Consider the following 27,732-nt stretch of genomic DNA (forward strand, 5'->3'; position numbering starts at 1 on the left):
CACATGGAGAGTCGCCCGAGGCTGGAATTGAACCCAGGTCCCTGGCACTATGAGGCACCGGTGCTACCTGAGCCACCATGCCACCCTCATGCAGTTTGCTAACCTAGTTATCTGCCCCCCCCCCCCCCCGCCTCTCTTTCTACCATATTGACAGACCAAGATGTGGGGGGGAGGGGAAAGAGAATCAGAGCAAGAACTTTGCTTTGGTAACAAGACCTAGAACATGCTCGCTCTGAGGATGACTGTAGTGGAGTCGATCAATACCCAAGTCAAACTGGAGGGACCCTATAGAGGAATACACTTACAGGACTCTGTGGACATACAGAGGAATGAGTCTGACGAGATTCATCCACAGAGTCAGCATTGAGACCAGTATTCTCCTGTCCTGTAACGGGTATGACTGGAAATACATGACATGTTGTGGTTCTGTTCGCCGAGCTGGGAGTTTGTATTGCAGACGTTTCGTCCCCTGTCTAGGTGACATTCTCAGTGCTTGGGAGTCTCCTGTGAAGCACTTCTGTGATCTTTCCTCCGGCGTTTATAGTGGTTTCTCTCTGCCCGCTTCCGGTTGTCAGTTCCAGCTGTCCGCTGCAGTGGTCGGTATATTGGGTCCAGGTCGATGTGCTTATTGATTGAATCTGTGGATGAGTGCCATGCCTCTAGGAATTCCCTGGCTGTTCTCGGTTTGGCTTGTCCTATAATAGTAGTGTTGTCCCAGTCGAATTCATGTTGCTTGTCATCTGCGTGTATGGCTACCAAGGATAGCTGGTCGTGTCGTTTCGTGGCTAGTTGGTGTTCATGGATGCAGGTCGTTAGCTGTCTTCCTGTTTGTCCTATGTAGTGTTTTGTGCAGGCCTTGCATGGGATTTTGTACACAATAAGGACTGCACAAAACACTACATAGGGCAAACAGGAAGACAGCTAATGATCCGCATCCATAACACTACTATTACAGGACAAGCCAAACAGAGAACAGCCAGGGAATTCCTAGAGGCATGGCACTCACCCACAGATTCAATCAATAAACACATCGACCTGGACCCAATATACCGGCCACTGCAGCGGACAGCTGGAACTGACAACCGGAAGCGGCAGAGACAAACCACTATAAATGCCGGAGGAAACAACACAGAAGTGTTTCACAGGCGACTCCCAAGCACTGAGGATGTCACCTAGACAGGGGACGAAACGTCTGCAATACAAATTCCCAGCTCGGCAAACAGAACCACAACAATGAGCAGCCGAGCTACAAATCTTCTCCCAAACTTTGAATACATAACATGGCTACAACACTATGATATAAGTAGAAATAATTATAAATCAAATTTATACAGTCGTAAATAAATACATATTGCATAGTAACACTCTGATATATCCCTGTCCAGTATGACTTTTACTGTTCAGTTAAACGAAACTTGAAAGGGTTCAGAAAATGTTTACAAAGATGTTGCCAGGGTTTGAGCTACAGGGAGTGGCTAAGTAAGCTGGGGCTGTTTTCCCTGGAGCATCGGAGGCTGAGGGGTGACCTTATTGAGGTTTATAAAATGATGAGGGGCATGGATAGGGTGAATAGACAAGGTCTTTTCCCTGGGGTGGGAGAGTCCAGAACTAGAGGTGAGAGGGGAAAAGACATGAAAAGGACCTAAGGGGCAACTTTGTCAGTCAGAGGGTGGTGCGTGTATGGAATGAGCTGCCAGAGGAAGTGGTGGAGGCTGGGACAATTGCAACATTTAAAAGGCATCTGGATGGGAATATGAATGGGAAGGGTTTGGAGGGACGTGCTGGCACGTTGGACTAGATCAATTTTGGCTATGTGCTCGGCATGCACCAGTTGCACATAGGGTCTCTTTGTGTGCTATACATCTGTATGACTCTCAATGCTGTCCAGGCGAGTCAGTGATGTTATAACAACAACACTGGACCAGCAATCCAGAGGCCCCAGGCAAATAATCTGGGCTCATGGGTTCAAATACCAGTAAAAACAAACCTTGGGGAAATTAAATTTATTTTTTTAAAATCTGAATTGAAAACTAGTCTCAGTCATTGAGAGAATGAAACTTTTCTGAAAACCCATTTGATTCAATAACGCTCTTCAGGGAAGGAAACCCGCTAGCATTAACTTGGTGCTGCCTGCATATGATGGCTCACGTGCTTGACTTTTAAAATGCCCCCTAAAGTCTGGCAATCCTCTTGTCTGAAGGGCAGTTAGGGACAAAAACATTGTTGGCCTTGCCAAAAAAAAAGCCCACATTCCATGAAGGAGTTTTTCTCGAATGTGACTTCACATCTGCGAATGGGTCACATCAGAACATCCAGACAAATAAGCACCAAAACGTCTGGTGCTGCAAGAGTACAGCAGGTCAGCCAGCATCTGAGGAGCAGGAGGTTTGATGTTTTGGGCATAACCCCTTGATTAGGAATGTGAGGTGGGCCCAAAGGGACTGAGAGATAAATGGAAGGGAGGTGGGACTGGGGGAAGGGAGCTGAGAATGCTATGGGTAGATGAAAGCGGGGGAAGAAGGTGACAGGTCAGACAGGAGGGTGGAGCAGATAGATGGGAAGGCAGATGGACAGGTGGGACAGTTCAAAAGAACAGTCCCAAGTTCGAGGGTTGTATCTGGGATTGGGCTGGAGGGGAGTGGGGGGGGGGGTGTCGGAATGAGGAAACTGGTGAAATCAATATTGATCCTGTATGGTTGGAGGGTCCCAATGCAGAGGCATTCTTCCTCCAGGTATCAGGTGGCCTAGGACCCTGCAACCACATGGCATCAACATCGATTTCACCAGTTTCCTCACATTCCCTCCCCCCTCCCACCCCCCACCCCAGCTCCAACCCTCCAACTCAGCACCACCCTCTTGAACTGTCCCACCTGTCCATCTTCCTTCCCACCAATCTGCTCCACCCTGTCGCCATCACCCCCCCCCAACCTGCATCTACCTTACCCCCAGCCCCACTCCCACCTTCCTATTTATCTCTCAACACCCTTTCCACCCCCCCTCCGCAATTCCTGATGAAGGACACGAGAGAGACACAGAGACACAGACACAGAGGGACAGAGACAGCGATCTAGACCAATGCATCCAGCATATGCACCTTTCCTGAGTTCACCTCCTTTCACTTCACTTCCTACAAACCAACAGTTTAATCCCAAAATGAGAAAAGAAATGGAATAGGAGGGGTGAGAAGAGAGGGTGCTGTACTCACAGAGGTTGGTGCAGTCTGGGGTAACACTCAATCTTCATTCAGAGAGAGAGAGAGCAGCAGGAGCTCATGCTCCAACTTCCGCATTCAGACAATGAGGGGATGCTCTGATTGGTAGGAGGACCAGCCTTCCTTCCGGTCCTCCAAAGCTCCCCATTGGTCCTGCCTCCCCGTGTCGAGGTGAAGGGAGGGGCGCGTTGCGGTTGGTGGAGGAGAGAGGTCACGTGGGCGTCACAAAGACCAGCGCCGCCGCGTGACGCACGGCGCGGTGGACCAATGGGAAAGGCTGGAACGCCGCACCGGCGGGCGCTCATTCCAATCAACGCGCGGCCTTCGTGATGACGGCGCTCCCTCGATTCACGTGACCGGTTGCTCCTGCACATGCGCCGTTACAGGGGGGCGGTTAAGGGGAGCTGATGTTGTGTTGGTCTGGAGGGTCCTTGTGTCCAGGAAGAGGTGAGTGTGGCTCAGTCAATGAGCATCAGTCAGACCCTGCTGGAGCATGGGGAGGGAGGTGGGATATTAGGTACAGCAAGAGTTAAAGAGTGTGTGGGATGGAGATTTACAGCTTTTTTAGGTAATAAGTCCCTTTCTGGACAATACTGGGGGATGGGTAATATCAGACACAGCAGAGTGAGAATTGAAGAAAAGTGTGTGTGTGTGGTGGGGGGTGGTGGAGATTTGCAACACTTTTTAAAGTTAAAAATCACACAACTCTAGGTTATAGGAGTAAATGAGGTCTGCAGATGCTGGAGATCAGAGCTGGAAATGTGTTGCTGGAAAAGCTCAGCAGGTCAGGCAGCATCCAAGGAACAGGAGATTCGACGTTTCGGGCATAAGCCCTTCTTCAGGAATGAGGAAAGTGTCCTCATTCTTTCCTCATTCCTGATGAAGGGCTTTTGCCCGAAACGTTGATTTTTTTTTTCCCTGCTCCTCGGATGCTGCCTGACCTGCTGTGCTTTTCCAGCACCACTCTGATCTCCAGCATCTGCTGTCTTTTTCGCCTGGAGGTTTTACTAGCTACCTGATGAAGGTGCAGAGCTCTGAAAGTTCAAACTTCTAAACAAATCTAATGGACTACAACCTGGTGATGTGATTTTTTTTACCTTTGTACACCCCAGCCCAACACTGGCATCTGCATATTGTAACTTGATTGTTTTAGGGAAGTTCTACAGAAACTAGAATGATCTGTTCTGAATTCCTGTTGTGTGCAGGCAGCAATGACTTTTGTAATCCCCTTTTCACAGGATATGAGAAGAGCAGCTTTGCAGGTAGAGCTTCCCAACTGAGTACCATGTGAAGGTCTGACAGAGCCCCTTGATTCGTGGGACAGGAGAGACGTCCCTCTTTCAGTCCAGAAGGGGAAAATTCTTTGAACGTTTTTGTCTGCTTCAGTAGGCTCTTAAAGTATCATCTTTACCTGAACCACACGGGCACGTGCCTGAGCCAGTTTGCCCACTGTGGGGAAAGGAAGTCTCAGGAGGCATTCCGCGCACCATGGAGAAACCGTGGAAGTGTGGGGATTGCGGGAAAGGATTCCGCTCCCCCTCCGTGCTGGAGATCCACCGCCGTGTCCACACCGGGGAGCGGCCCTTCACCTGCTCCGTCTGCGGCAAGGGCTTCACCCAGTCGTCCCACCTGCTGACCCACCAGCGGGTCCACACCGGGGAGAGGCCCTTCACCTGCTCCGTCTGCAGCAAGGTCTTCTCTGACTCGTCCCACCTGCTGTCCCACCAGCGTGTCCACACCGGGGAGCGGCCCTTCACCTGTTCCGTCTGTGGCAAGGGCTTCACCAAGTCGTCCAACCTGTTCTCGCACCAATGGGTCCACACCGAGGAGAGGCCGTTCAGCTGCTCCGTCTGCGGCAAGGGCTTCTCTCACTCGTCCCACCTGCTCAAGCACTGGCGGGTCCACACCGGGGAGCGGCCCTTCACCTGCTCCGTCTGCGGCAAGGGCTTCACCCAGTCGTCCCACCTGCTGCAGCACCAGCAGGTCCACACCGGCGAGGGGGTCTTCACCTGCTCAGTCTGCGGCAAGGGCTTCACCCAGTCGTTCACCCTGCTGACCCACCAGCAGGTCCACACTGGGGAGCGGCCCTTCACCTGCTCGTTGTGCGGCAAGGGCTTCACTCGATCGTCCACCCTGCTGCGGCACCAGCGGGTCCACACCGGGGAGCGGCCCTTCACCTGCTCCGTCTGCGGCAAGGGCTTCACCCAGTCGTCCAACCTGCTGCGGCACCAGCAGGTCCACACCGGCGAGGGGGCCTTCACCTGCCTGGTCTGCGGCAAGGGCTTCCCCCACTCGTCCGGCCTCCAGATCCACCAGTGGGTCCACACGGGGGAACATCCTTCCGATAGACCAGAAGTGCACATAATACAGAGGAACTTCGATTATCCAGAATTAGATGAACCAGCACGGTGGCTCAGTGGTTAGCGCTGCTACCTCACAGTACCAGGGACCCGGGTTTCATTCCTGCCTCAGGCGACAGACTGTGTGGAGTTTGCACATTCTCCCCGCGTCTGCGTGGGTTTCCTCCTAGTGCTCCGGTTCCGTCCCACAGTCCAAAGATGTGCAGGTCAGGGTGAATTGGCCATGCTAAATTGCCCGTCGTGTTAGGTACATTAGTCAGAGGGAAATGGGTCTGGGTGGGTTACTCTTCGGAGGGTCAGTGTGGACTGGTTGGGCCTGTTTCCACACTGTAAGGGATCTAATTGTCAAGCGACTGAAATATACCCTGCATGTGTCCTTTGGATAATCGCGGTTCCTGTGTATTCCAAAAGTGGCCTAACCAACGTCCTGTCCAGACCCCAACCCCTATACTCAGTGCTCTGACCAATAAAGTGATCTGCAGAATCTGCGGGACTTGCTTAATCCTGGGAGGTAAATCACGTGTTTCTCCTTCTCTTGCAGGTGGATCCAAGACTTCACTCTCTGTCCCATTGAGTCTCCAGTCAGGTCCTTCAGCTCAACTGGTCTCTCTCAGTATTTCTGACCCATGTGAGCCTCTACGCACCTCCCCTTCACTTGCTCACACTTGATTTCCCTTACAGCAGCATTCCCTTCAGTTCCTTTCTCCCTGACGTCTGTATCCAGCTTCTCCTTAAATGCCGTCCACCTCGACCTGCTACTGTGGGGGTCATTCCCGCTGCAGACAGAGGTCTCTCCTTTGTAACCTCTTCAAAAGATTTACCGCTGACTTCCCCCTTCAGTCTTTTCCATTACTGGGTCTCCCCGCTGTTGCGAAACTTGGAATGGTTCAGAAAATATTTACAAGGATGTTGCCAGGGTTGGAGGATCTGAGCTACAGGGAGAGGCTGAACAGGCTGGGGCTGTTTTCCCGAGAGCGTCGGAGGCTGAGGGATGACCTTATAGAGGTTTACAAAATTGAGGGGCATGGATAGGATAAATAGGCAAAGTCTTTTCCCTGGGGTTGGGGAATCCAGAACTAGAGGGCATAGGTTTAGGGTGAGAGGGGAAGATATAAAAGAGACCTACAGGGCAACGTTTTCATACAGAAGGTGGTGTGTGTACGGAATGAGCTGTCAGAGGATGTGGTGGAGGCTGGTACAATTGCAACATTTAAGAGGCGTTTGGATGGGTATATGAATAGGAAGGGTTTGGAGGGATATGGGCTGGGTGCTGGCAGGTGGGACTAGTTTGGGTTGGGATATTTGGTCGGTACGGACGGGTTAGACCGAAGGGTCTGTTTCCGTGCTGTACATCTCTTGACAAAGCCTTGTCTGAGGGTGAAATGTTGTCATTCCGGTTGATGCGGGTGGTCCCCTGTCTGTTGTCCTTTTTGTTTCCTTTCTCGGAAAGGATGTCGCGGACATGGGCAGCGTTCCCGAGCCCCGCTCCGGAACGGGCTGTTCCGTCCTCTTCCAGCCCGCGGGGGGGGGGGGGAAGGGGCAGCTTGAGTGTATTGGGAGAGTGGGCCGTTCACCGGGAGGGTGCCAATGGGACGGGAGAGCGGTACCGGTAATGGGGCGAGGGGGAGATGCCTCAGACCGCCAGAAACACTGGGGCAGCTGCTCGCGTGCTCCTTTTGGATCTCACAGCACAGGGAGGCCTTTCATCTGATTACCTCCCCGTCTCGGTCTCTCTGGCTCTGTCTCTGGCTCTCTGTCTCTCTGTGTCTCTCTCTCTGCGTCTGTCTGTCTCTCTGAGGTGACAGCGTATTGCTGCTTGCTGGGTAAACCTGTTTTTCCTCTGTTTTCCTCCTCTCTCTCTCTCCTGCTCAAACCCCTGACCTTCAGGCCGCCCCTGACCTTGTCACTATCAGTGAATAGGGAACAGCTTTTCTTCCTCCACCTTATCTGAACCTATCACAATCTTCCCCACTTTCACCAGTTGTATCTGTGTGTGACCCTCTCTTTCTGTGTCTCTTTCTCTCCTAAGCCCCCTCCCTCACCACATCCCATTTACCCACCCCTCCTGTCATGCTCCCACTTTCAAACGGTCTCGTTGTGTTTTCACTGCCTCCTCCCCATCATTTCAGTCAAGCACCTCATCTCACGCTTAGAACCCCTGCAGTGTAGGAGTAGGCCCTTCAGCCCATCCAACCCACACCTCACCCAGACCTCTGCCTGTAACCCTGCAATTCCCATTGGCTAACCCACCTAGCCTACACATCCCTGGGCACTATGGGTAATTTAGCATGGCCAATGCCCCCTAACCTGCACATCCCCAATCACTATGTAATTTAGCACGGCCAGTTCACCCAAACCTGCACATCCCTGGATAGTATAGGACAATTTAGCATGGCCAATTCACCCTCACCTACACAACCCTGGACACTATAGGTAATTTAGCCTGACCAATCCACCCAAACCTGCACATCCCTGGATACTATAGGACAATTTAGCCTGGCCAATCCTACACTAAGGGTGGATTGGCCATGCTAATTTACCCATAGTGTCCAGGGATGTGTAGGTTAGGGTAGATTGGCCATGCTAAATTACCCAATCCTACATATCCCTGGGTACTGTTAGGATAAAATAGGTTAAGGGAGGGTGGAGCTATAGCTGCTGTTTGGGGAATCAAAACTGTAGCTGTAGCTGCTGCTTGGGAAATTGAAACTGTTGCTTACGTGGCCAGCTCAGCTGCCAACGCCCAAATGAGCTCAATAACAGGGAACGTCGAGCAAACGCGAAATGTCCTAATAGGGCAATGCTTAGTAGCTCCGCGAAGCTCTGCTTCGCAAAGAGTATATCAGGAGCAGATTTGGGAGGGGAAGGCAGAACGTGCCTTCTCCAGTGAATGCATGGTGATTCACTGTATCAGCTACGATTCTGCAATAAAGCCTGCTTGTGCCAAACAATTGAGCGTCTGTTGTCTCTCCTCCTAAAACGAACATGCAAGGACAAATTCCATCCTAACAGTACTATGGGTAATTTAGCATAGCCAATTCACCCTCACTTACGCATCTTTGGATTGTGGGAGGAAGCCGGAGCACCCGGAGAAAACCCTCGCAGGCGCAGGCTGGAAATGTGCAAACTCCACACGGACAGTCGCCCCTGAGGCTGGAATTGAACCCGGGTCCCTTGGCGCTGTGACCACTGAGCAACCCCTTATAATCTGCCTGCGTTAAGTTCTTTTTGTCACCTGGAGGAATGTTACAGGGGGGAGCGGGGTTTAAGTCTTTTCTGAGCTGAGAGAGGACACAGGAGATGCTCCTCATCATGGTTTCATGTGTCACGTTGCATAATTCTTAGATTTTACATGTAAATGTCTAGTTGGGGTTAGAATTCTTGTAAATATAGACAAACGGAAACACTTGTTGAGACATTTCACCAAACCCCAAGTCGGCAATTGACATGCCCGCCCCTGAAAAGAGAACCTTTCGTGGGGTCAGAGTTGACATTGAGAATAGCGAAATGAACACTGTCCCCGTCGTGTTTGTATTTTTGCTGACAGTAGGGCAGTTTGCAGTCAGCAGGACCTGTGGGACTACAGGCTGCGGGCCAGGTCTGCGCTCTGGAGCGTAAATCCCAACGGGAACCAGAGGCGTTGCTAACGTTTAAGCCAGCTGAGTTTAGCAAGAAAAGGCTGCGACCCTGTGCTTGAACTGATCAGCCGAAACTTTCGGCGGAGCCAAGGAGATCTGAAGGCGAAGCTCACGGGAGGGTCTCCTTTCTCAAAAAAACCAGAAAACATGAGGGATACCAGGAAGAATTCCGCTGAATTCCAGAGAGCTGTGGCATGCCGTTGATTTGGTACAATGAGCTTTTAATGTGAACTCTCATGAGGGAGTGCAAACAAACTCGAGTTGAAATGTAGCTCCGTAAAGTGTTGTGTAACAGTCATAGCGTTGACCGTTGTTGAACGTTTTGATGCGGTCCAGTTTTTCTTTTGTTTTTTAAAGATGAGATGATGTTTTGTGGTTTTTGGATGGGTTGGGTACAGAGTGGGAGGTAGGGTGGGCTGGGATCTTCCATGTTGATGGGATTTGACAGTGAATTTTGCTTCGTCAATTATTCAGACTGTGTGCCTGGAGAGAGGGAGGGTCTGACCCTTGGGAAGGGTGCTGGCGGGGTGTGGGCGGGAGGTGAACCTTTGCAATGTCCAATCAGAAGGCTAAGTGTTAAGATAACAAGAGCCGATATTTAGCAGTCGATAAGTGCAACATGTAAGCAGTTTGTTCATATGCAGCTCAAAGGCTGTCCCCAAAGTTAAACTTAGTATGGCGCCTACCCACTCAATCCAGTTACCCACCCCATTTCAGGGTGGATATGTGAACTATCACTAATTTTGGTTCTTCTAACGAATAAAACATTTAAACCTAGCTGTTCAGGAAAGCAAACAAGTTTAAAACTACAGCCATGCTGCAGTTAAACTCAATAGACTTACTCAGAGCAAAATACATGTTCCCTGAAAGTAGTTGAAAGTTAACATAGTTGTATTAGATGTCGGAATATCTGTTTAAATGGAGCCGTGAGCTTTCCCAATGTAGACAGGGCTCCTCGAAACGTGGCAGTGTCCCCCCTGCAGCTGCAGAGCGAGACAGGAGAGTTTGTTTTTGTGAATGAGCAGTTGTAGCGCGAGGTGGCTGTTGCTTGGTGACGGTGAGGCTCCCCCGGCCCGCCCATCCCCCCGTGCAGACGTCACGCGGGGGTGAAGGCGGTTGGGAGGAGAAGTCGCTCGAGCGGGGAAGCGGCGGCCGTTAGGAAAATGGCGCCGTGCGGCCCGGGGCAGACCCCCGTCACTGGTCACCGCCGCCTTCCTGGTGCAGCTGCTGTGTCACGGCCACACCGGCCGGCTGTACAGCAGGCAGGAGCCGGTGACCATTCTGGAGGCGGATGGGGTTAAGGGCCTGTTTGGGAACTGGTCGGCCGCCTGGGTGGTGGAGTTCTACTGGTCGTGGGGCGGCCCCTGTGTCAACTATGGGGCCACCTGGAAGGTACTGGGCCCGGGAGGTGAAAGGTGAGGCAGGTTGTGGGGGGGACGGAGGGGAAGGAATGTGGGGCCTGTCCTGTCATAGTCACATTTTACACTCACTTTCCATCTGCTTTTACTGGCGCTTGTGCTGTTTACCCCTCACTGTGTTTTATCCTTGTGCTGTTTACCCTTTGCTGTTACTTGTGCAATTGCTGAGGGTAGTGTGTAAATACTAGTGAAGGATACTATGCACCAGCATGTATATGTTCCTCAGTTATTGAAGGGGCAGGACCTGTTGAGAACGGTTAGTAAAGCAGGTTGTGCACTAAGCCTTGTTAACATGGATATGTTCATTGGAAAAGTTGACTTTTTATTATTTAGAGTCGTAGAGATTTTCAGCACGGAAACAGATCCCCTCAGTCCAACCTGTCCACGCCAACCAGATATCCTACATTAATCTAGTCCCCATTGCCAGCACTATATCCCTCTACACCATTCCTATTCATATATCCATCCAGATACTTTTTAAAGGCTGTAATTATACCAGCCTCCACCACTTCCTCTGGCAGCTCATTCCATACACACACCACCCTCTGCAGGGAAACATTGCCCTTCAGGTACCTTTTATATCTTTGTGGCCTCACCCTAAACCTATGTCCTCTAGTTGTGAAGGTCACCCCAACACGGAGAAAAAGACTTAAAAACATTGCTTTTGCATTTGTTTGGCTGCTCAATCAAATATCGAGACACATGGGGGAAAAAATATCGCTCTGCCCTTTTTGATCTTCGATAGACATTTGGAAACAAAATCTGTCAATAACACCAGCATTGCTACAGGGCATATTGTGTACACTCCTCAGTGTCAACAAGCAGGGCACATGTTTGCCAATGTCATCAAAACATTGGGCGTGTTCCTCATTGTCGGCAGGAAAGGGGCAAAATCTACTTTTGATGGATAAATAAGGATCACTGGAGGACCGGAAGGAGACTTGTCCTCCTGCCATTCGGAGCTCCCCTATTGGTGAATGCGGAAGTTGGGCCATGAGATTCTGAAGCTCCTGCCCCATCTCTCTCTCAATGAAGATTGAGCTTCACTCAGACTGCAGCTTCCTTCCTCTGTCCAACATCTGTGTGTACAGCATTCTCTTTTCTAACCCCTTTTTCCATTTACGTTTCATTCTGGGGTTCAATTGTTGACTTGGAGCAACTGAAAGGAATGGGAGTGAATCCACGAGGGGACAGACTCTGGAAAAGTTAGTCCAAGCCTTTGTCTCAATTTGCAAAATAGACAGGCAGGAGACTGGAAGAACGCAGCAAGCCAGGCAGTATCAGGAGGTGGAGAAGTTGAGGTATGTGTGTAACCCTTGTTCAGGATTGGGGTGGGTATAGGGAGAGCTGTTGAACAAGGGTGTGCTGGGGGCAGGGGGATGAAGTGAGGATAGGTGGAGACAGGTAGAGGGTACAATAGACAATAGGTGCAGGAGTCGGCTCTTCTGCCCTTCGAGCCAGCACCACCATTCATTATGATCATGGCTGATCATCCTCAATCAGTATCCTGTTCCTGCATTATCCCCATAACCTGGTTGGTGAATGGGAGGAAGGAATCTAGTTGGCAGGGAAGAGTGAAAGGGGCTGGGAAGTGAGTTGGGGGATGGGATGGGAGATTATTTGAAATTGGAGAACTCAGTGTCGAGTCCTCCGGGCTGTGGACTGCTCAGACAAGATGAGGTTTTGTTCCTCCAATTTGTCAGAAGGGGAGTGGGAAGGGGCATTAAAATGGATGGAGACTGGGAAGTCCGCTCAGCCTCTGTGGACCCGGCTGTGATGCTCGGCAAACCATTCCCCAAGTTTACGCTTGGTCTTCATGATGTAGAGACGATCACAACTGGCAAAGCACAGTGGGTCGAGCAGTAGGACAGTCGTAGTTTGAGGCACAAGCTCTTCATCAGGAATGATGCGTGGATGTTCAGAGGGGCATCAGCGTCCTTCTGTGCCAGTTGTCAGACAGGTGCAGCAGGCAATGAGCAAGGCAAGTGGCATATTAGCAAGAGGAATTAAGTTCAGAAGTGGGAATGTCTTCCAGCAGTTAGGGGGTCATTGAATATATTCAAGGCTGAGTTCGCATGATTTTTATGTGGATGCTTGTGGGGGAAGGCAAAAAAATGGTTGTAAGACCAGTATCCAGTTTTAAGACAGTTCCAGAGTCAGACAGCACAGAAACAGACCCTTCAGTACAACTAGTCAATGTTGACTATGTTCTCAAACTAAACCAGTCCCACCTGCCAGTGTTTTGGCCCATATCCCTCCAAACCTTTCCTATTCATGACGTTACTGTACCTGCATCCACCACGTGAACTACTCTGTGTAAAAAAAAAATGTGCCCTTCAAGTCTTTTTAAAATCTCTTTCTCCTGTCACCGTCAAAATTTGCTCCCTAATCTTGAAACCCCAACCCAAGGGGGAAGGACACCCTTCGTTCACCTCACCTCTCCCCTCATGATTTTGTAAACGTTGATAAGGTCACATCTCCACTTCCAATGCTCCAGTGAAAAAGTCCCAGCCCATCCACCTAGATGAAGGTAGAATCCTGTCCCTCAGGATTCCCTCCAACAATGTGCCCACCACTGATGTTAGGCACACTGGTCTATAGTTCCCTGGCTTGTCCTTACCACCCTTAAACAGTGGCATCACGTTAGCCAACCTCCAGTCTTGTGGCACCTCACCTGACATGCACAGTATGCTCTATGGAGATGCTGTTTCTGATGGATTTAAAGTGTCCAAATGCCACAATTTCTCCCCCACTCACTTGACATAACCGTGCAGGCTCCTCGCTATTTGATGTTCATGTTACTTAGAACCCTCATGATCATATCAATCTCAATGAGGTCACCCCTCAACCTCCTGTGCTCCAGTGAAGACAGTCTCAGCTTCTCCTTATAACTCAAACCCTCCAGTCCTGGCAACATCCTGGTAAATCTTTACTGAACCCTCTAATAGTATTCTTCCGATTACAGGGCCACCAGAAGCCTTCTCAGTACTCTACAAGTGACTTCACCAACATCCTGTACAACTTCAACATGATGTCCCAACTCCTTTATTCAATGGTGTGAACTATTAAGGTAAATGTGCTGAATGTTTAACATCACTCTACATTTGTCGATATATCATATCAGTTGCATGACACTGTGACCTTTTGCTCTTAACTCTGTGTCTTATGATCCTGCTCCACAGCTACCCGCTGAAGGAGCAGTACTCCGAAAGCTAGTGCTTCCAAATAAAACTGTTGGACTATAACCCGGTGTTGTGATTTTTAAACCTTGTTCCACCTTCTTTCTCATGAGCACAGCCCATACCTCCCGGTGCTGCCAGTAAACTGCCGATGAAACGATGCAGTGCCTGCACTCCTGAAAAGTTTACAATTTCTAATGAAACCAGCTACTCATTCACTGCTCCATCTGATACACGACATTGGAAACTTAGTGCAGGAGGCTGCAAGAAATGAGCAGCTTTAAAGCAAAAACTGCTTGGAGCTTTCAATGAGAGCCTGAGCCCAGCAGTACGTTCTGGTTACCTTTATTGTGGCCCAACATTGTTACAGCTTCAGATTCAAAGGGCAGAGAAAGAGTAGTTGTTTTTTAGCCAACTCAACAACAGGGGGAGGTGCAAGGGGCAGGGCAAGGCCAACAGCAGGCCCCCACATGATGCCTGCGTTGCCTGCACAGTTTACAAAACTCCCTTCCCCTTCAGAGACTCCCCACAGTGTGGAAGCTGGCCACTCGACCCAAAGACTACACACCGATCCTCCAAAGGGTAACCCACCATGCAATTCCCCTACCCCTATTGCTCAACATTTACCCCTGACTAATGCACCTAACCTGCACATCCCTGGACACTATGGGTATTTCAGTACTGTCAATCCACCTGAACCTGGACAACTCATATATGCTGACCAGATATCCCAACCCAATCTAGTCCCACCTGCCAGCACGGGGCCCATATCCCCCCAGTTGCCTTTTAAATGTTGCAATTGTAGCAGCCTCCACCACTTCCTCTGGCAGCTCATTCCATACACGTACCACCCTCTAAATGAAAAGGTTGCCCCTTAGGTCTCTTTCATATCTTTCCCCTCTCACCCTAAACCTCTCCCATCCCATGGAAAAGACTTTGTCTATCTATCCTATCCATGCCCCTCATGATTTTATAAACCTCTATAAGGTCACCCCTCGGCCTCTGACGCTCCAGGGAAAACAGCCCCAGCCTGTTCTGTCTCTCCCTATAGCTCAAATCCTCCAGTCTTGGCAACATCCTTGTAAATCTTTTTAGATTAGATTAGATTACTTAGTGTGGAAACAGGCCCTTCGGCCCAACAAGTCCACACTGACCTGCCGACGCGTATACCACCCAGACCCATACTCCGGGGGTTTGCAAGGACTGCCACAAAAACTACGTAAGACAAACAGAAAGTTAGCCACCAGGATACACGAACACCAGCTAGCCACAAAAAGACACGACCCTCTATCCCTCGTAGCCCTACATACAGATGAAGAAAACCACCACTTCAACTGGGACAACATCTGTCCTGGGACAGGCTAAGCAAAGACATGCCAGAGAATTCCTCGAGGTCTGGCACTCCAACCACAACGCCATAAACAAACACATCGATCTAGATACCATCTATCAACCCCTCAGAAAATGAACAGGAAATGACATCACCACAAACCCCAGGAACCCTATCCAGGACAAACATATAAATCGAAAGCAGGAACAACAGCTTCGCTTCACTTGGAGGTCGCCACTGATGATGTTACCTAGCCAGGTAATGAAACATCTGGATATCAAACCTACAGCTCAGTGAGCAAACCTACACCCTAATCCTCAACCTGAGCTACAAACCTTGCAAAGTAGAATGTATTTGCAAACATGCTGCAAATACAAACCCACCCCCATGGATGATCTATCTCGTGTGTGCGTGAGATAGAGAAACAGTCTATTTCCGCGCTGTTTATCTCTATTTGATAACCGATGCTTTATTTCTGTTGGTGTAAATGTTGTTGTAATTCATAGCTGGATCCTAATAGGTGTAAGGGTGACAGAATTCCTCAAGTAGGGCACTGTACGATTCCTGGGAGATCCCTATTTCTGGTTTACTTCCTCATGAACAAACATTAAGCACGTGCACCTATTTATTTATGATTTTGTTTCATTTTTCTTGTTCGATTCCCTGCTATGACTACACCTTGTATTAGGATAATTGAGAGGTTGGGAGATTGTGGCTTGGGTCTTGATTGAATATTTTATTGTTCCAGAAGTTATAAAAGGCAGGGTCAAAGCTTTAGCAGAAATCCAGCAGAGCTGAGAACAGAACGACATCTTAGTCTGTGGGAACAGGGAGATCAACAGAGGATAGAGAAATCAGGTCCTGAAACCAGACCAGCCTGTGATCAGTGCTTTGATTAGCAGCATCCTTCTACATCAGTCAATGCCAGTTGTCAGACAGGTGCAGCAAGGCAAGTGGTATATTAGCAGGCTGATCTGAGATTAGAAATGGGGATGTCTTCCTGCAGTTAGCGGGTCATTGAATTTATTCAAGGCTGAGTTCATCTGAGTTTTGAACAATAAAGTGTGGATTTTTATAGCTTACTTAGTGTGGAAACAGGCCCTTCGGCCCAACAAGTCCACACCGACCCGCCAAAGCGCAACCCACCCATACCCCTACATTTACCCCTTACCTAACACTACGGGCAATTTAGCATGGCCAATTCACCTGACCCACACATCTTTGGACTGTGGGAGGAAACCGGAGCACCCAGAGGAAACCCACGCAGACACAGGGAGAACGTGCAAACTTCACACAGTCAGTCACCCAAGTTGGGAATTGAACCCGGGTCTCAGGCGCTGTGAGGCAGCAGTGCTAACCACCGTGCCGCACATGTTGTGTGCATGAGGGTTTTTTTTGTGGTTTATGTGTTGGATGCAGGTACAGTAATCACATTTAAAGTGGAAGGCAAGAAAATAGTTTTAAGACCACGACAGATCAGTTATGGTCAGACAGCACAGAAACGGACCCTTCAGTCCAACTATTCCATGCTGACTATATTCTCAAACTAAACTAGTGCCACTTGCCAGTGTTTGGCCCATATACCTCCACACCTTCCCTATTCATGTACTTATCCACATGTCTTTTAAATGTTGCATCTGAACATGCATCCACCACTTCCTCTTTACATTCACTCAATACATGAAACATACTGTTTATAAACAAACTTTTCCTGATCTGTCCATTCCATCGATTCATTCTCTTTCCTTTCAGTTGCTGTAAGTCATAAATTGAAGCCCAGAATGAAAAAAACGGAAAAGGAGTTGTGAAGAGAGTACCTTACTCACAGATGGTTGACACAGTAAGGAGGGTGCAGTCTGGAGCAAACCCGAAATGTCGATTTTCCTGCTCCTCGGACGCTGCCTGACCTGCAGTACTTTGCCAGCACCACTCTAATCTTGACCCTGATCTCCAGCATCTGCAGTTCTCACTTTCGCCTGTGAGAAATCAGCAGTTTTAAACCAAAAACCTGTTGCAGTTTAAAGCTCTCATTGAGAGTCTGAGCTCAGTGTGAAGTTCAGGTAATCTTTATTGTGACCCAACTTTGTTACAGCTTCAGAATCTCCCAGCAGAAAGGTGTAGAAAATGTAGCAATTTTTTAAAAACAGCTCAAGGTCAAAGTGCAACCCCTCACTTTCTTCATTATTGGTCACCACTGAGTTGTCCCTTTGTAATTGGATCCTTGAGAAAGCCTTAACCTGGAGGAAGTATTGCCTCACTCAGCAATTTCAACCTGTATCCAAGTAAGTTGGATGAGCAGCGTAGAGTCAACCAGACTATTGTGGGTCTGGAGTCATGTGTAGGCCAGATCTGGTAAAGGATGCAGCTGGGACGACTGCTCTAATAACTGCTCAAGTCTTCCCTCAAAAAGAACTGAGTGAATCAGATGGGGGTTTTCTTCCACCCCCACCCCACTGACAATGGTTTCACCATTAGATGCTAAACTCCAGATTTCTGACCAAATTCCAATTCCATCATCTGTCACAGTGGGAATCGAACTCGGGAGTCACTGGAACTGGGTTGATAGTCCAGTCGGTAAAGGCACTCGGCCGTCTTTCTTTCAATCCCCCTGCAATGCCACGTGATCCCGCTGGTAGGTCAGCAAGGAGGCGGCCTGGGTAAAGGCCTTCCCGCAATGTTGTGGATCCACTGGTGGGTCTGGAGGTAGGAGGAATCGCTGAAGCCCTTCCCGCAGTCAGGGCAGGGGAACGGCCTCTCCCCAGTGTGACTGCGCCAATGAGTCTCCAAGGCAGACGGGAAACAAGCCTTTCCCACAGTCGCCACACTTCCATGGTTTCTCCACGGGGCGGGATTCCTCGGGTTTCTCCATGGCGAAGCTTCAGCCGCACACAAACGCATGTGGAGCTTCTCTCCACCGTGAATTCCTCTTTCCAAACCGTAGAGCTGTTACACGCTCCTCACTCAGTGCACTGCAATGGTAGGGTCTCTCATCCAGTCCCACTGATGCTGAAAACGTACCCAAACAGGAACCAAAAAGCTTTGCTCCTTCTCACAGAATCATAGTTGAAAACTGTTGCGGTCCCGATGGATTGAATGACTGTCAGACATGGATGTCAAAGTAAGGACTGCAGATGCTGGAGAGTCAGAATCAGTAAGTGCAGTGCTGGAAAAGCACAGCAGGTCAGGCAGCATCCGAGGAGCAGGAGAGTCGATGTTTTGGGCATAAGGCCTTCATCTGTTGATTTTGAAACTTCCATCCTCAGATCCTGAAATGTAAAATGAGATTACAAAAGTCATCACTGTCAGTGCAGAGTAGAAATTCTGAACAAGGAATTCTGCGGAATATTTTCTTTTGTTATTCCACAAAATTGAAAGCACCATCCCACTCTCTCTCCCCCTCTCTTCTCACTCTGATCTAACTAATTCCCCTGAAGGTGCTGATTCAGGATCTTCCAGGGGCAGAAAGGCAAAAACGCCAAGACTGACATCTCTCTGAATTTTGGATAACTCCACCTGAAAGTTAATATCTTTCACAACATTGGGATACTGCTGAGAGGTGAGGAAGTCTGATTTTGGGAAGCCAAAAAAAAAAAAAAAAATGGGTTTGTGCCAATCCCTTCTCTTCAGAGAATCCCCAGAGCGGCGAAAGCAGGCCACTCAGCCCCATAAATCCACACCGACCCTCTGAAGGGTAACAGACCCACACCTATTCCCCTACCTCTATTGCTCTACATTTAACCCCTGATTAATGCACCTAACCTGCACATCTCTGCATGGTCAATCCATCCTAACCTGGACAAAGTGAAAAATCACACCACCAGTTGAGTATTCAACAGGTTTATTTGGAAGCACTCGCTTTCAGAGCGCTGATCCTTCAGGTGGTTGTGGAGAATAAGATCATAAGACACAATTTGTAGAAAAACATTATAGTGTCCTGCCACCAAAATGATATATTGAACAAACCTGGATTGTCAAGTCTTTCATCTTTTAGACTGGGTTGCAGCTATCATTCACATGTCAATCCCAGACCTTCCTGCAAGGCGCCATATCAAGATAACTCGAGGTTTTATAGCAAAATGTGACATCTTAGTTCACATAATGCATTAAAGGTGTGAGGTCAGAGTCTGTCTGTGTCCCAGTCTTGAGTCAGACTGGTTCTACTTCCAAAGTGGAATTTACAAAATATTACATGGATTGACTGCTTACAGATTGTGTATTTTTTGAGCAAAATAGAATGTATCTGCAAATATCATTCTGCAAATACAAATTTAACCCCATGGACTTGTTATGTGCGTCTGTGCATGAGAGAGAGAAAAAGTCAATGTCCGTGCTGTATAGCTCTATGCCAATTTGATAACAGATGCTTTAGTCCTGTTGATGTAAATGTTGTTGTAAATCAGAGCTGCATACTAACAGTTCGATGTAAGACAGAAAGAATTCCTCAAATAGGACACCATACCAATCCTTGGGAGAGCCCTATTTCTGGGTGGGGGGGGGGGTCAAAGCTTCAACAGAAATCCAGCAGAGCTGAGAACAGACCGACATCCACATGCCTTTTAAATGTTGTAATTGTGCCAGTCTCCACCACTTCCTCTGGCAGTTCGTGCCATACATGCACCACCCTCTGTGTGAAAAGATTGCCCCTCAGACCCCTGTTAAATCATTCTGCTCTCACCTCAAACATATGCCTTCTAGTTTTCTTGGACTCCCCTACCCTGGGGAAAAGGTAGGGTTCCCCCCCCCCCCCCCCCCCCCCTACCTATGCCCATTACAAAGGTCTATAAGTTTACCCCTCAGCCTCTGATGCTCCATGGAAAATGTCCCTGGCCTATTCAGCCTCTCCCTATAGGTCAAATCTTTTCTGACCCCTTACAAAGTTTCATAACATCTTTCCTACAGCAGGGATACCAGAACTGAACGCAGTATTCCAAAATTGGCTTAACCAACATCCTGGACAGCCACAACATGAGCTCCCAACTCATCTACTCGATGCTCTGACCAATAAAGGCCATCCTACCAAATGCCTCATTCACTATCCTGTCTACCTGAGACTCCACTTTCAAGGAACTACGGAACCTGCACTCCAAGGTCTCTTTGTTTTGCAACACTCCCCTTAACTGTGTCAGTCCTGCCTGGATTGCTTGACCAAAATGCAACAACTCACACTTCTCAAAATTTAATTCCATCTACCACACTTTGGCCCATCCGATCAATTCTAATTTATAGCAAACTCACTTTTCTCTCTCATTCTCTAGAAGCTGAAAATCTCCATCCCACATACTCTCCCTTCAGTCTCAGTTTACTGAACCTAATCCCTGCTGTACCTCATCCTGAAGGATCTGGTTCATGCTGATTAATAAGACCACACTCGGGAGGGGGCGGGGTGGGTCTAAATGAAACCTACATAATCCTGAACAGCCCAGACAGAGTGGACGTTGCGAAGATGTTTCCATTGGTAGGACAGACTCAGACGAGAGGCACAGCCTTAGAGTAAAGGGAAGCCCTTTTAGAAAGGAGAAACTTCTTCAGCCAGAGAGCGGTGATTCTGTGGAATCTATTTCCATAGAAGGCTGTGGAGGCCAGGTCACTGGGGATATCTAAAACTGAGACAGATAGGTTCTTGTGTATCAAGGGGATCAAGGGTTAAAGGAGAATGGGGTTGAGAAACCTAGCAGCCACGATTGAATGGGGTGATTAGACCTGATGGACTGAATGGCCTAATTTCTGCTCCTCTGACTTAGGGCCTCTTGCTGTCCTGGACACAGAGTGAGTGAGAGAGTTGGGAGCAAGACTAGGCCATTCGGTCTTTCGAGTCAGCACCAGCATTGAACAATTCATAACTTGATATGAATATACCTACAGCTGGGTGGATAGGCTGGGACTTTTTTCACTGGAACACATGAGGTTGAGATGTGACCTTAAAAGGAGGTTCATAAAATCATGGAGGGTAGATGAGGTGAACCGCAGGTGTCCTTTCCCTAGGATGGGGGTTTCAAGATTAGGGAGCAAATGAGGAAGGTGAGTGAGAAAGATTTTCAAAAGACTGGAGGAGCGCCTTTTTTTTGAGAGTAGTTTGTGTGTGGAATCAATGTCCAGACACGGTGGTGGATGTAGGTACAGTAACAAGGTTTAAAAGACATTTGGATAAGTACGTGAATAGGAAAGGTTCAGAGGGATATGGGCCAAATACACACAGGTGGGACTAGTTTAGTTTGTGAACACAGTCAGCACGGTTTAATTGGACTGAAGGGTCTGTTTCTGTGTTGTCTGACTCTGGAACTGTTCTAAACTGATCTTAAAACCATTTTCTTGCCTTCCTCCATAAACATCCACTTTTTTCTCGTTCAAAAATCAGATTAACTCAGCCTTGAATTTATTCAAATGACCCCCTAACTGCAGGAAGACATCCCCATTTCTGAACTCAATTCCTCTTACTAATTCTTGATGAAGGGCTTCTGCCCGAAACGTCGAATTTCCTGTTCCTTGGATGCTGCCTGACCTGCTGCGCTTTTCTGCAACACATTTTCAGCTCCTCTTGCTAACACACCACTTGCCTTGCTCATTGCCTGCTGCACCTGTCTGACAACTGGCACAGAAGGACGCTGATGCCCCTCTGAACATCCACGCATCATTCCTGATGAAGGGCTTGTGCCCGAAACTTCGACTGTCCTACTGCTCGGATGCACATTGAATGAATCTACCGTCCCTACCTCTGCTGGCAATGCGTTCCAGGCACCTATCACCCTCTGAGTAATGTACTTTCTGTGTGCATCTCCAACATGATGTCCCAACTCCTGTACTCAGCATGTGAACAATGAAGGCAAGTGTGCTGAACACCTTCTTCACCCCCCTCTACCAGTGATGTAACTTTCAAGAACAATGAACCTGAGCACCCCCAGGTCTCTGTTCTACAACATGACCCAGGGCCCTACCATTACCTGTTCAAGTCTTGCCCTCCTTTATTTTAGCAAAATGCAACCCCTCACTTATATCCATACCTCTCTCATACACACATGCTCTCTCTCAGACATACACATACACCACCCCCTCAAAACTCTCACCCTCTCACAGACTCATACTCCATTACAATCTCACTTTATCAAGCAGACACAAATGCAAATAGACACTCACAGCGCACAATCTTATACACAAACTCACACACACACACTTCCCTGAAGGGAGTTTCCCTGAAACGTCAATTTTCCTGCTATTCAGATGCTACCCGACTTGCTGCAGCACCACACGCTCGATTCTAAACTTATTACCCTCTAGTTCTGGACTGCCCCATCCAAAGGAAATACCACGTCTATTTACCCTATCCATGCCCCTCGTGATGATATAAAAGTGTATAAGGTCACTCCTCAGACTCTGGCAAGCTACGGAAAACAGTCCAGCCTGTCCTTCTGTCTCTCCTCACCCAGGTAACCAAGACACATACCGGAGGTCCCAAAGTCTGCTCCCTCTCTGGATTCACTCCAGTTGCTACAAGTGAGCCTGCTCCGTCATACATTAAGATCATGGCTGATCTATCCATCGTTTCATCTTCTCTTCCCTGCACTGTCACAAGGAACCCCTTAATTCCCCAACCAGGCCAAATCCCACCCAACTGTGTCTTGAATATACTTAATGAAGCTGCCTCTATTGCTTCCTTAGCCAGAGTATTCTCTAGATTTTGATGAAGGGCTTTTGCCCGAAACATCGATTTTCCCTACTCTCCTGATGCTGCCTGACCTGCTGTGCTTTTCCAGCACCACTCTAATCTAGACTATTCCATAGATCCACGACCCTCTGGGAAAAGCAGTCCTCCTCATCTCTGTCTGAAAGCTACTCCCTCTAACCTTGAGGCCTCGTCTCACCCACCAGAATTACTGGACAGGCTAGGGCTTCATCCCCACAGTGCAATGACATTGGGAAGATGTTTCCATTGGTAGGAGAGACTAGGACCAGAGGACACAGCTTTAAGAATAAAGGGAACAGAGATAAGCGATGTCTCCTTTTCTGCCGACAGCGAGGAGCATGGACAATGTACTGGTGACACCAGCGAGCAGGTGTGCTGTTGTTCACACCGAGGAGCAGACACAATGTGCTCTGTGGCGATGCTGGTGTTATTGACAGATGTTAAATGTTCAAATGCCAAGAGGAGAAATAAAGGGTAGAGCCACAGTTCTTTTTCCCCATGTGGCTCAACATTTTATCGCTTTTGTCTGGCTGCTCAACATTTTTAAAATGTCTTTTCCCCAGAGTAGGGGTGAGGTTCACAACTACAGGGCATAGGTTTAGGGTGAGAGCAGAAAGATATTAAAGGTACCTAAGGGGCAACTTTTCCATGCAGAGGATAGTGCATGTATGGAATGAGCTGCAAGAGGAAGTAATGGAGGCCGTATAATTACAGCATTTAAAAGGCATCTGGATGGGTATGAACCAAGTGTGACAAATGGGACTAGATTAAGTTAGGATATCTGGTTGGTATGGACAGGTTGGACCAAATGGGTGAGTTCATGTGCTGTACATCTTTATGATTCTAAATAAAAAAAAGTATATTTTTACAAATACCAAACTATCTCCAGTTAACAAGGCTTAGTGCACCACATACTTACTAACCATTCTCAACAGGTCCTGCCCCTTCAATGACTGAGGAACATATACATGCTGGTGCATAGTATCCTTCACTAGTATTTACACACTACCCTCAGCAATTGCACAAGTAACAGTGAGGGGTAAACAGCACAAGGATTAAAAAACAGTGAGGGGTAAACAGCAGAAGCGCCAGTAAAAGCAGATGGAAAGTGAGTGTAAAATGTGACTATGACAGGACAGGCCCCACATTCCTTCCCCTCCGTCCCCCCCACACAACTGCCTCACCTTTCACCTCCCGGGCCCAGTACCTTCCAGGTGGCCCCATAGTTGACACAGGGGCCGCCCCACGACCAGTAGAACTCCACCACCACCCAGCGGCCGACCAGTTCCCAAAACAGGCCCTTAACCCCATCCGCCTCCAGAATGGTCACCGGCTCCTGCCTGCTGTACAGCCGGCCGGTGTGGCCGTGACACAGCAGCTGCACCAGGAAGGCGGCGGTGACCAGTGACGGGGGTCTGCCCCGGGCCGCACGGCGCCATTTTCCTAACGGCCGCCGCTTCCCCCTCCGAGCGACTTCTCCTCCCAACCGCCTTCGCCCCCGCGTGACGTCTGCACGGGGGGATGGGCGGGCCGGGGGAGCCTCACCGTCACCAAGCAACAGCCACCTCGCGCTACAACTGCTCATTCACAAAAACAAACTCTCCTGTCTCGCTCTGCAGCTGCAGGGGGGACACTGCCACGTTTCGAGGAGCCCTGTCTACATTGGGAAAGCTCACGGCTCCATTTAAACAGATATTCCGACATCTAACAGAACGGCCTCATATCTAAAGGGGTAAATCTGCATTTTAAAGGGACACAGACATTTTAACGGCTTATAAAGAGATATAAATGGAAAGATTACATTTCAAAGGGATGTGGGCACATTCAAAGGGATATTTTAATAAGTAAAGTGACGCAGTTATATTTAAATAAAACTACATTGCGAAAAAACGTTGCCCTAATTTGTAAGCAGAAATATCCCTTTAAGAGACATACTCATTTCTCGAGGGGTAAATATACATTACCGAGGGTCAAGATTGCGCTGAGAGAAACAATACATGTAAGGGCTGAGCTACAAGTAAGGGGCATTTTTATATTTAAAAAGATACATTGAAATCTAAAGAGACTTGTTCAAAAAATAGAAGTACATAGTAATATTTAGAAAACATGACCATATTGGAAATAGTGCAGGCACTTTGAAAAAGGGGCTTTTTTGGGGTGGGGGGTGGGGGAATGGCCGTGAGGTGGTTTAATTTTTTAAGAAAATAAGCAAGTTATTACGATTGGGAATGACCTTGAAGGGTAATGGAACGCGTAAAGGGCAAAGATAATTGCAAAATTCTTGAAAAGAAAACGATTCCAGTTATATGTGGATGCAGGGAAATAATTCAACAAAAGAGCCATTATAAATGTGATGGACCAAACAATCTCCTTTTGAGAGATATAAGTGGGACCATCAAAATTGAAGTAGAAATTCCTATTTTGTTCTCCTCCCCAAAGTCTCTGTCTTGTCAGAGTACAGTGCAAGCCAGTGCAATCTGTTATGCCACAGTTGCAACTCAACCTCATCGGATATTCATATGTGTTCTCTGCAGTCAAATACTGGCTCTGCCAATGATGCTCACATTCCACGATCAAATAAAACAGTTCACTGCCATCACTGTAGGTGTCAGAATTAAAGGATTAGAAAAATTCTAACTCCACACCACACACAATGCACAATGCCATAATTTTTACTTATTCTTACCATTTCAATTGATACCAAATTAAGAGCAGCCACTGTTTACATTTCATTGGCAATTCTACATGCTGACTTTCTATCATCACAATCTCTTTGACGTTCCTGTATGTACTGAAATTAATCTTCAGACTATTCAGTTGTGAAACAATGTTACGAGACTAAAAATTCACAACTTCACCAAATGCCAAAACTTTTTTAAAGACTATTTGGGCAGTAGCAGTGACAAATGAAACATCAAAGAAATACAAAGTTATGATGAGGGTTACATACATTATAACCAAAAACAATGGCAGCGCAGAGAATTTTCAGAAAAAGTGCAATAAATATTCACTTTTTATCCCTTATTCAATTCATTCAAGAATTTCAAATTGAATTTGTGATAATTCAAGAGCAAATGGCAACATTCGTTTGTTAATAGATTCACCATAAATTGTGACTTTGATAAAAGTGATCTTTCACAATGTTTAATTCCAAACAGAGCAATTAAGTGCAAAGGTACTTTCAACTATTTAATAAAACACTGCAAACTTTATTTCATATGAAAATACAATCATTTTGTATTTGGATAAGATCTTTACAAAGGAAATATACTAAAAAAAACAGCTTTCCTGGGTATCAATATTGACAACAGTTTGCAGCTATTATTTGGCAATTGACCAACTAATTGAAATAATTTCAGAATAAATGAGCTGCTTCATTATTATATATTGAGAGATTTTAATATCAATGACGTGAAAAGGAAATCTTTAAGGCAAAGAACTATGAACCTGAACCCCACCATGTCTCTCTTTTACAGCACAACACAGGGCCTAACCATTAACTGCCCTTCTTGTTTTAGCAAAACGCAAGCCCTCGCTTTTAATAGCTCACTCATACACACGCTTTCTCTCAGACACCCACCACATACAGCCCCCAACACTCAGGCTTATACTCCATCACACTCTCACTTTACCAAACATGTGCACACTCTTACGTGCACTCTCACATCACTTTTTGGGCAAACTGTTATTGGCAGAATTATGTTTGCAGATACATTCTACTTTGTTCAAAAAGTGCAGAAACTACAGACAGTCAATCCGTGTAATATTTTATAAATTTCCTACTTTGGAACTAGAACAGTCTGATTCAAGATTGGGATACTGATAGACTCGAAACCTCACACCTTTAATGCATTGTCTGGGTGAGATGTCACTTTTTTTTAAAAAACCTTAAGTCATCTCAAGAACATGAATTAATAGTAGTTCTGGATTTACAGATTAATGAATGAAACCTGCAACTCATTCTAAAAGGTGAAAGACTCAACAGCAATCTTGGTTTGTTCGATATGTCATTTCAGTTGCATGACACTGTGATCTTTTGCTATAAAAATCTGTGTCTTATGATCCTGCTCCACAGTTACCTGATGAAGAGCAGTGCTCCAAAAGCTCATACTCCAAATAAACCTGTTGGACTATAACCTGGTGTTGTGTGAATTTTTAACTTTATCCAGCCCAGTCCAACATTGGCTCCTCCACATAATTTCTCACGAACACAGTCCACACCTCTTGATGCTGCAGGAAACTTTACAATGCTGATGAAATGACACACTCTGCACTCGTGAGAAATTGACAATTTTACATTATATTGGTTGCTCATTCATGACTCCATCTGAAAGCGACATTGGAAGCTTAGCACAGGAGGCTGAAAGAAATGAGCAGCTTTAAAAACAAAAACTCTTGGAGCTCAAAGCTTTCAATGAGAGTCTGAGCCCAGCAGCAAGTTCAGGTAACCTTTATTGCAACCCAACTTTGTTACAGCTTCAGATCCCCTCAGCAAAATAGCAGAGAAAAAGTAGCTGCTGTTTAAACAGTTCAAAGTCAAAGCGCACACACTTCCCCACCCCCCCATCACTGTCTTTACTATTGGTCACCATGAGTTGTCCCTTTGTAATTGGATCTTGGTACAGCCTTAACCTGGAGGAAGTATTGACTCACTCAGCAATTTCACTCAGACCCCTGTAAAGCCCATCTGCCGCAGTGGGATTCAAACCCAGGAGTCCCTGGAACTGGTTAATAGTCCAGTTCGATAATGGCACTCAGCCCGTCACTCCTTCAATCACCCTACGTGAACTTGCTGGTGCCTCCGGAGGAGGGAGGAGCAGTGAAGTCCTTCCACACTGAGAGGCAGCTGAAGGGCCCTCTCCCCCGTGTTGACCCGCCGGTGGGTCAGCAGGTTGAAGGAATTGCTGAAGGCTTTCCC

General features: G+C 47.6%; 2 protein-coding genes across 2 annotated transcripts in view; both read left to right on the forward strand.

Annotated features, from left to right (window-relative positions):
- LOC132808552 (zinc finger protein 91-like) overlaps nucleotides 1–6,964 on the forward strand; it is a 46,360-nt gene extending 39,396 nt beyond the window's left edge. Inside the window, exon 5 of the mRNA XM_060822170.1 lies at nucleotides 4,613–6,964. Within this exon, the coding sequence (XP_060678153.1) occupies nucleotides 4,613–5,635 (1,023 nt within the window). The 3' untranslated portion in view covers nucleotides 5,636–6,964. The remainder of the gene's footprint in view (nucleotides 1–4,612) is intronic.
- A 3,497-nt stretch (nucleotides 6,965–10,461) lies between these two features.
- Nucleotides 10,462–27,732, forward strand: part of LOC132808533 (gastrula zinc finger protein XlCGF7.1-like) — a 218,418-nt gene continuing 201,147 nt past the window's right edge. Inside the window, exon 1 of the mRNA XM_060822164.1 lies at nucleotides 10,462–10,624. The gene's annotated coding sequence lies outside the window, so the exon portion shown is untranslated. The remainder of the gene's footprint in view (nucleotides 10,625–27,732) is intronic.

The sequence above is a fragment of the Hemiscyllium ocellatum genome, assembly GCF_020745735.1.
Source record: "Hemiscyllium ocellatum isolate sHemOce1 chromosome 27 unlocalized genomic scaffold, sHemOce1.pat.X.cur. SUPER_27_unloc_7, whole genome shotgun sequence".
Taxonomy (NCBI): Eukaryota; Metazoa; Chordata; class Chondrichthyes; order Orectolobiformes; family Hemiscylliidae; genus Hemiscyllium; species Hemiscyllium ocellatum.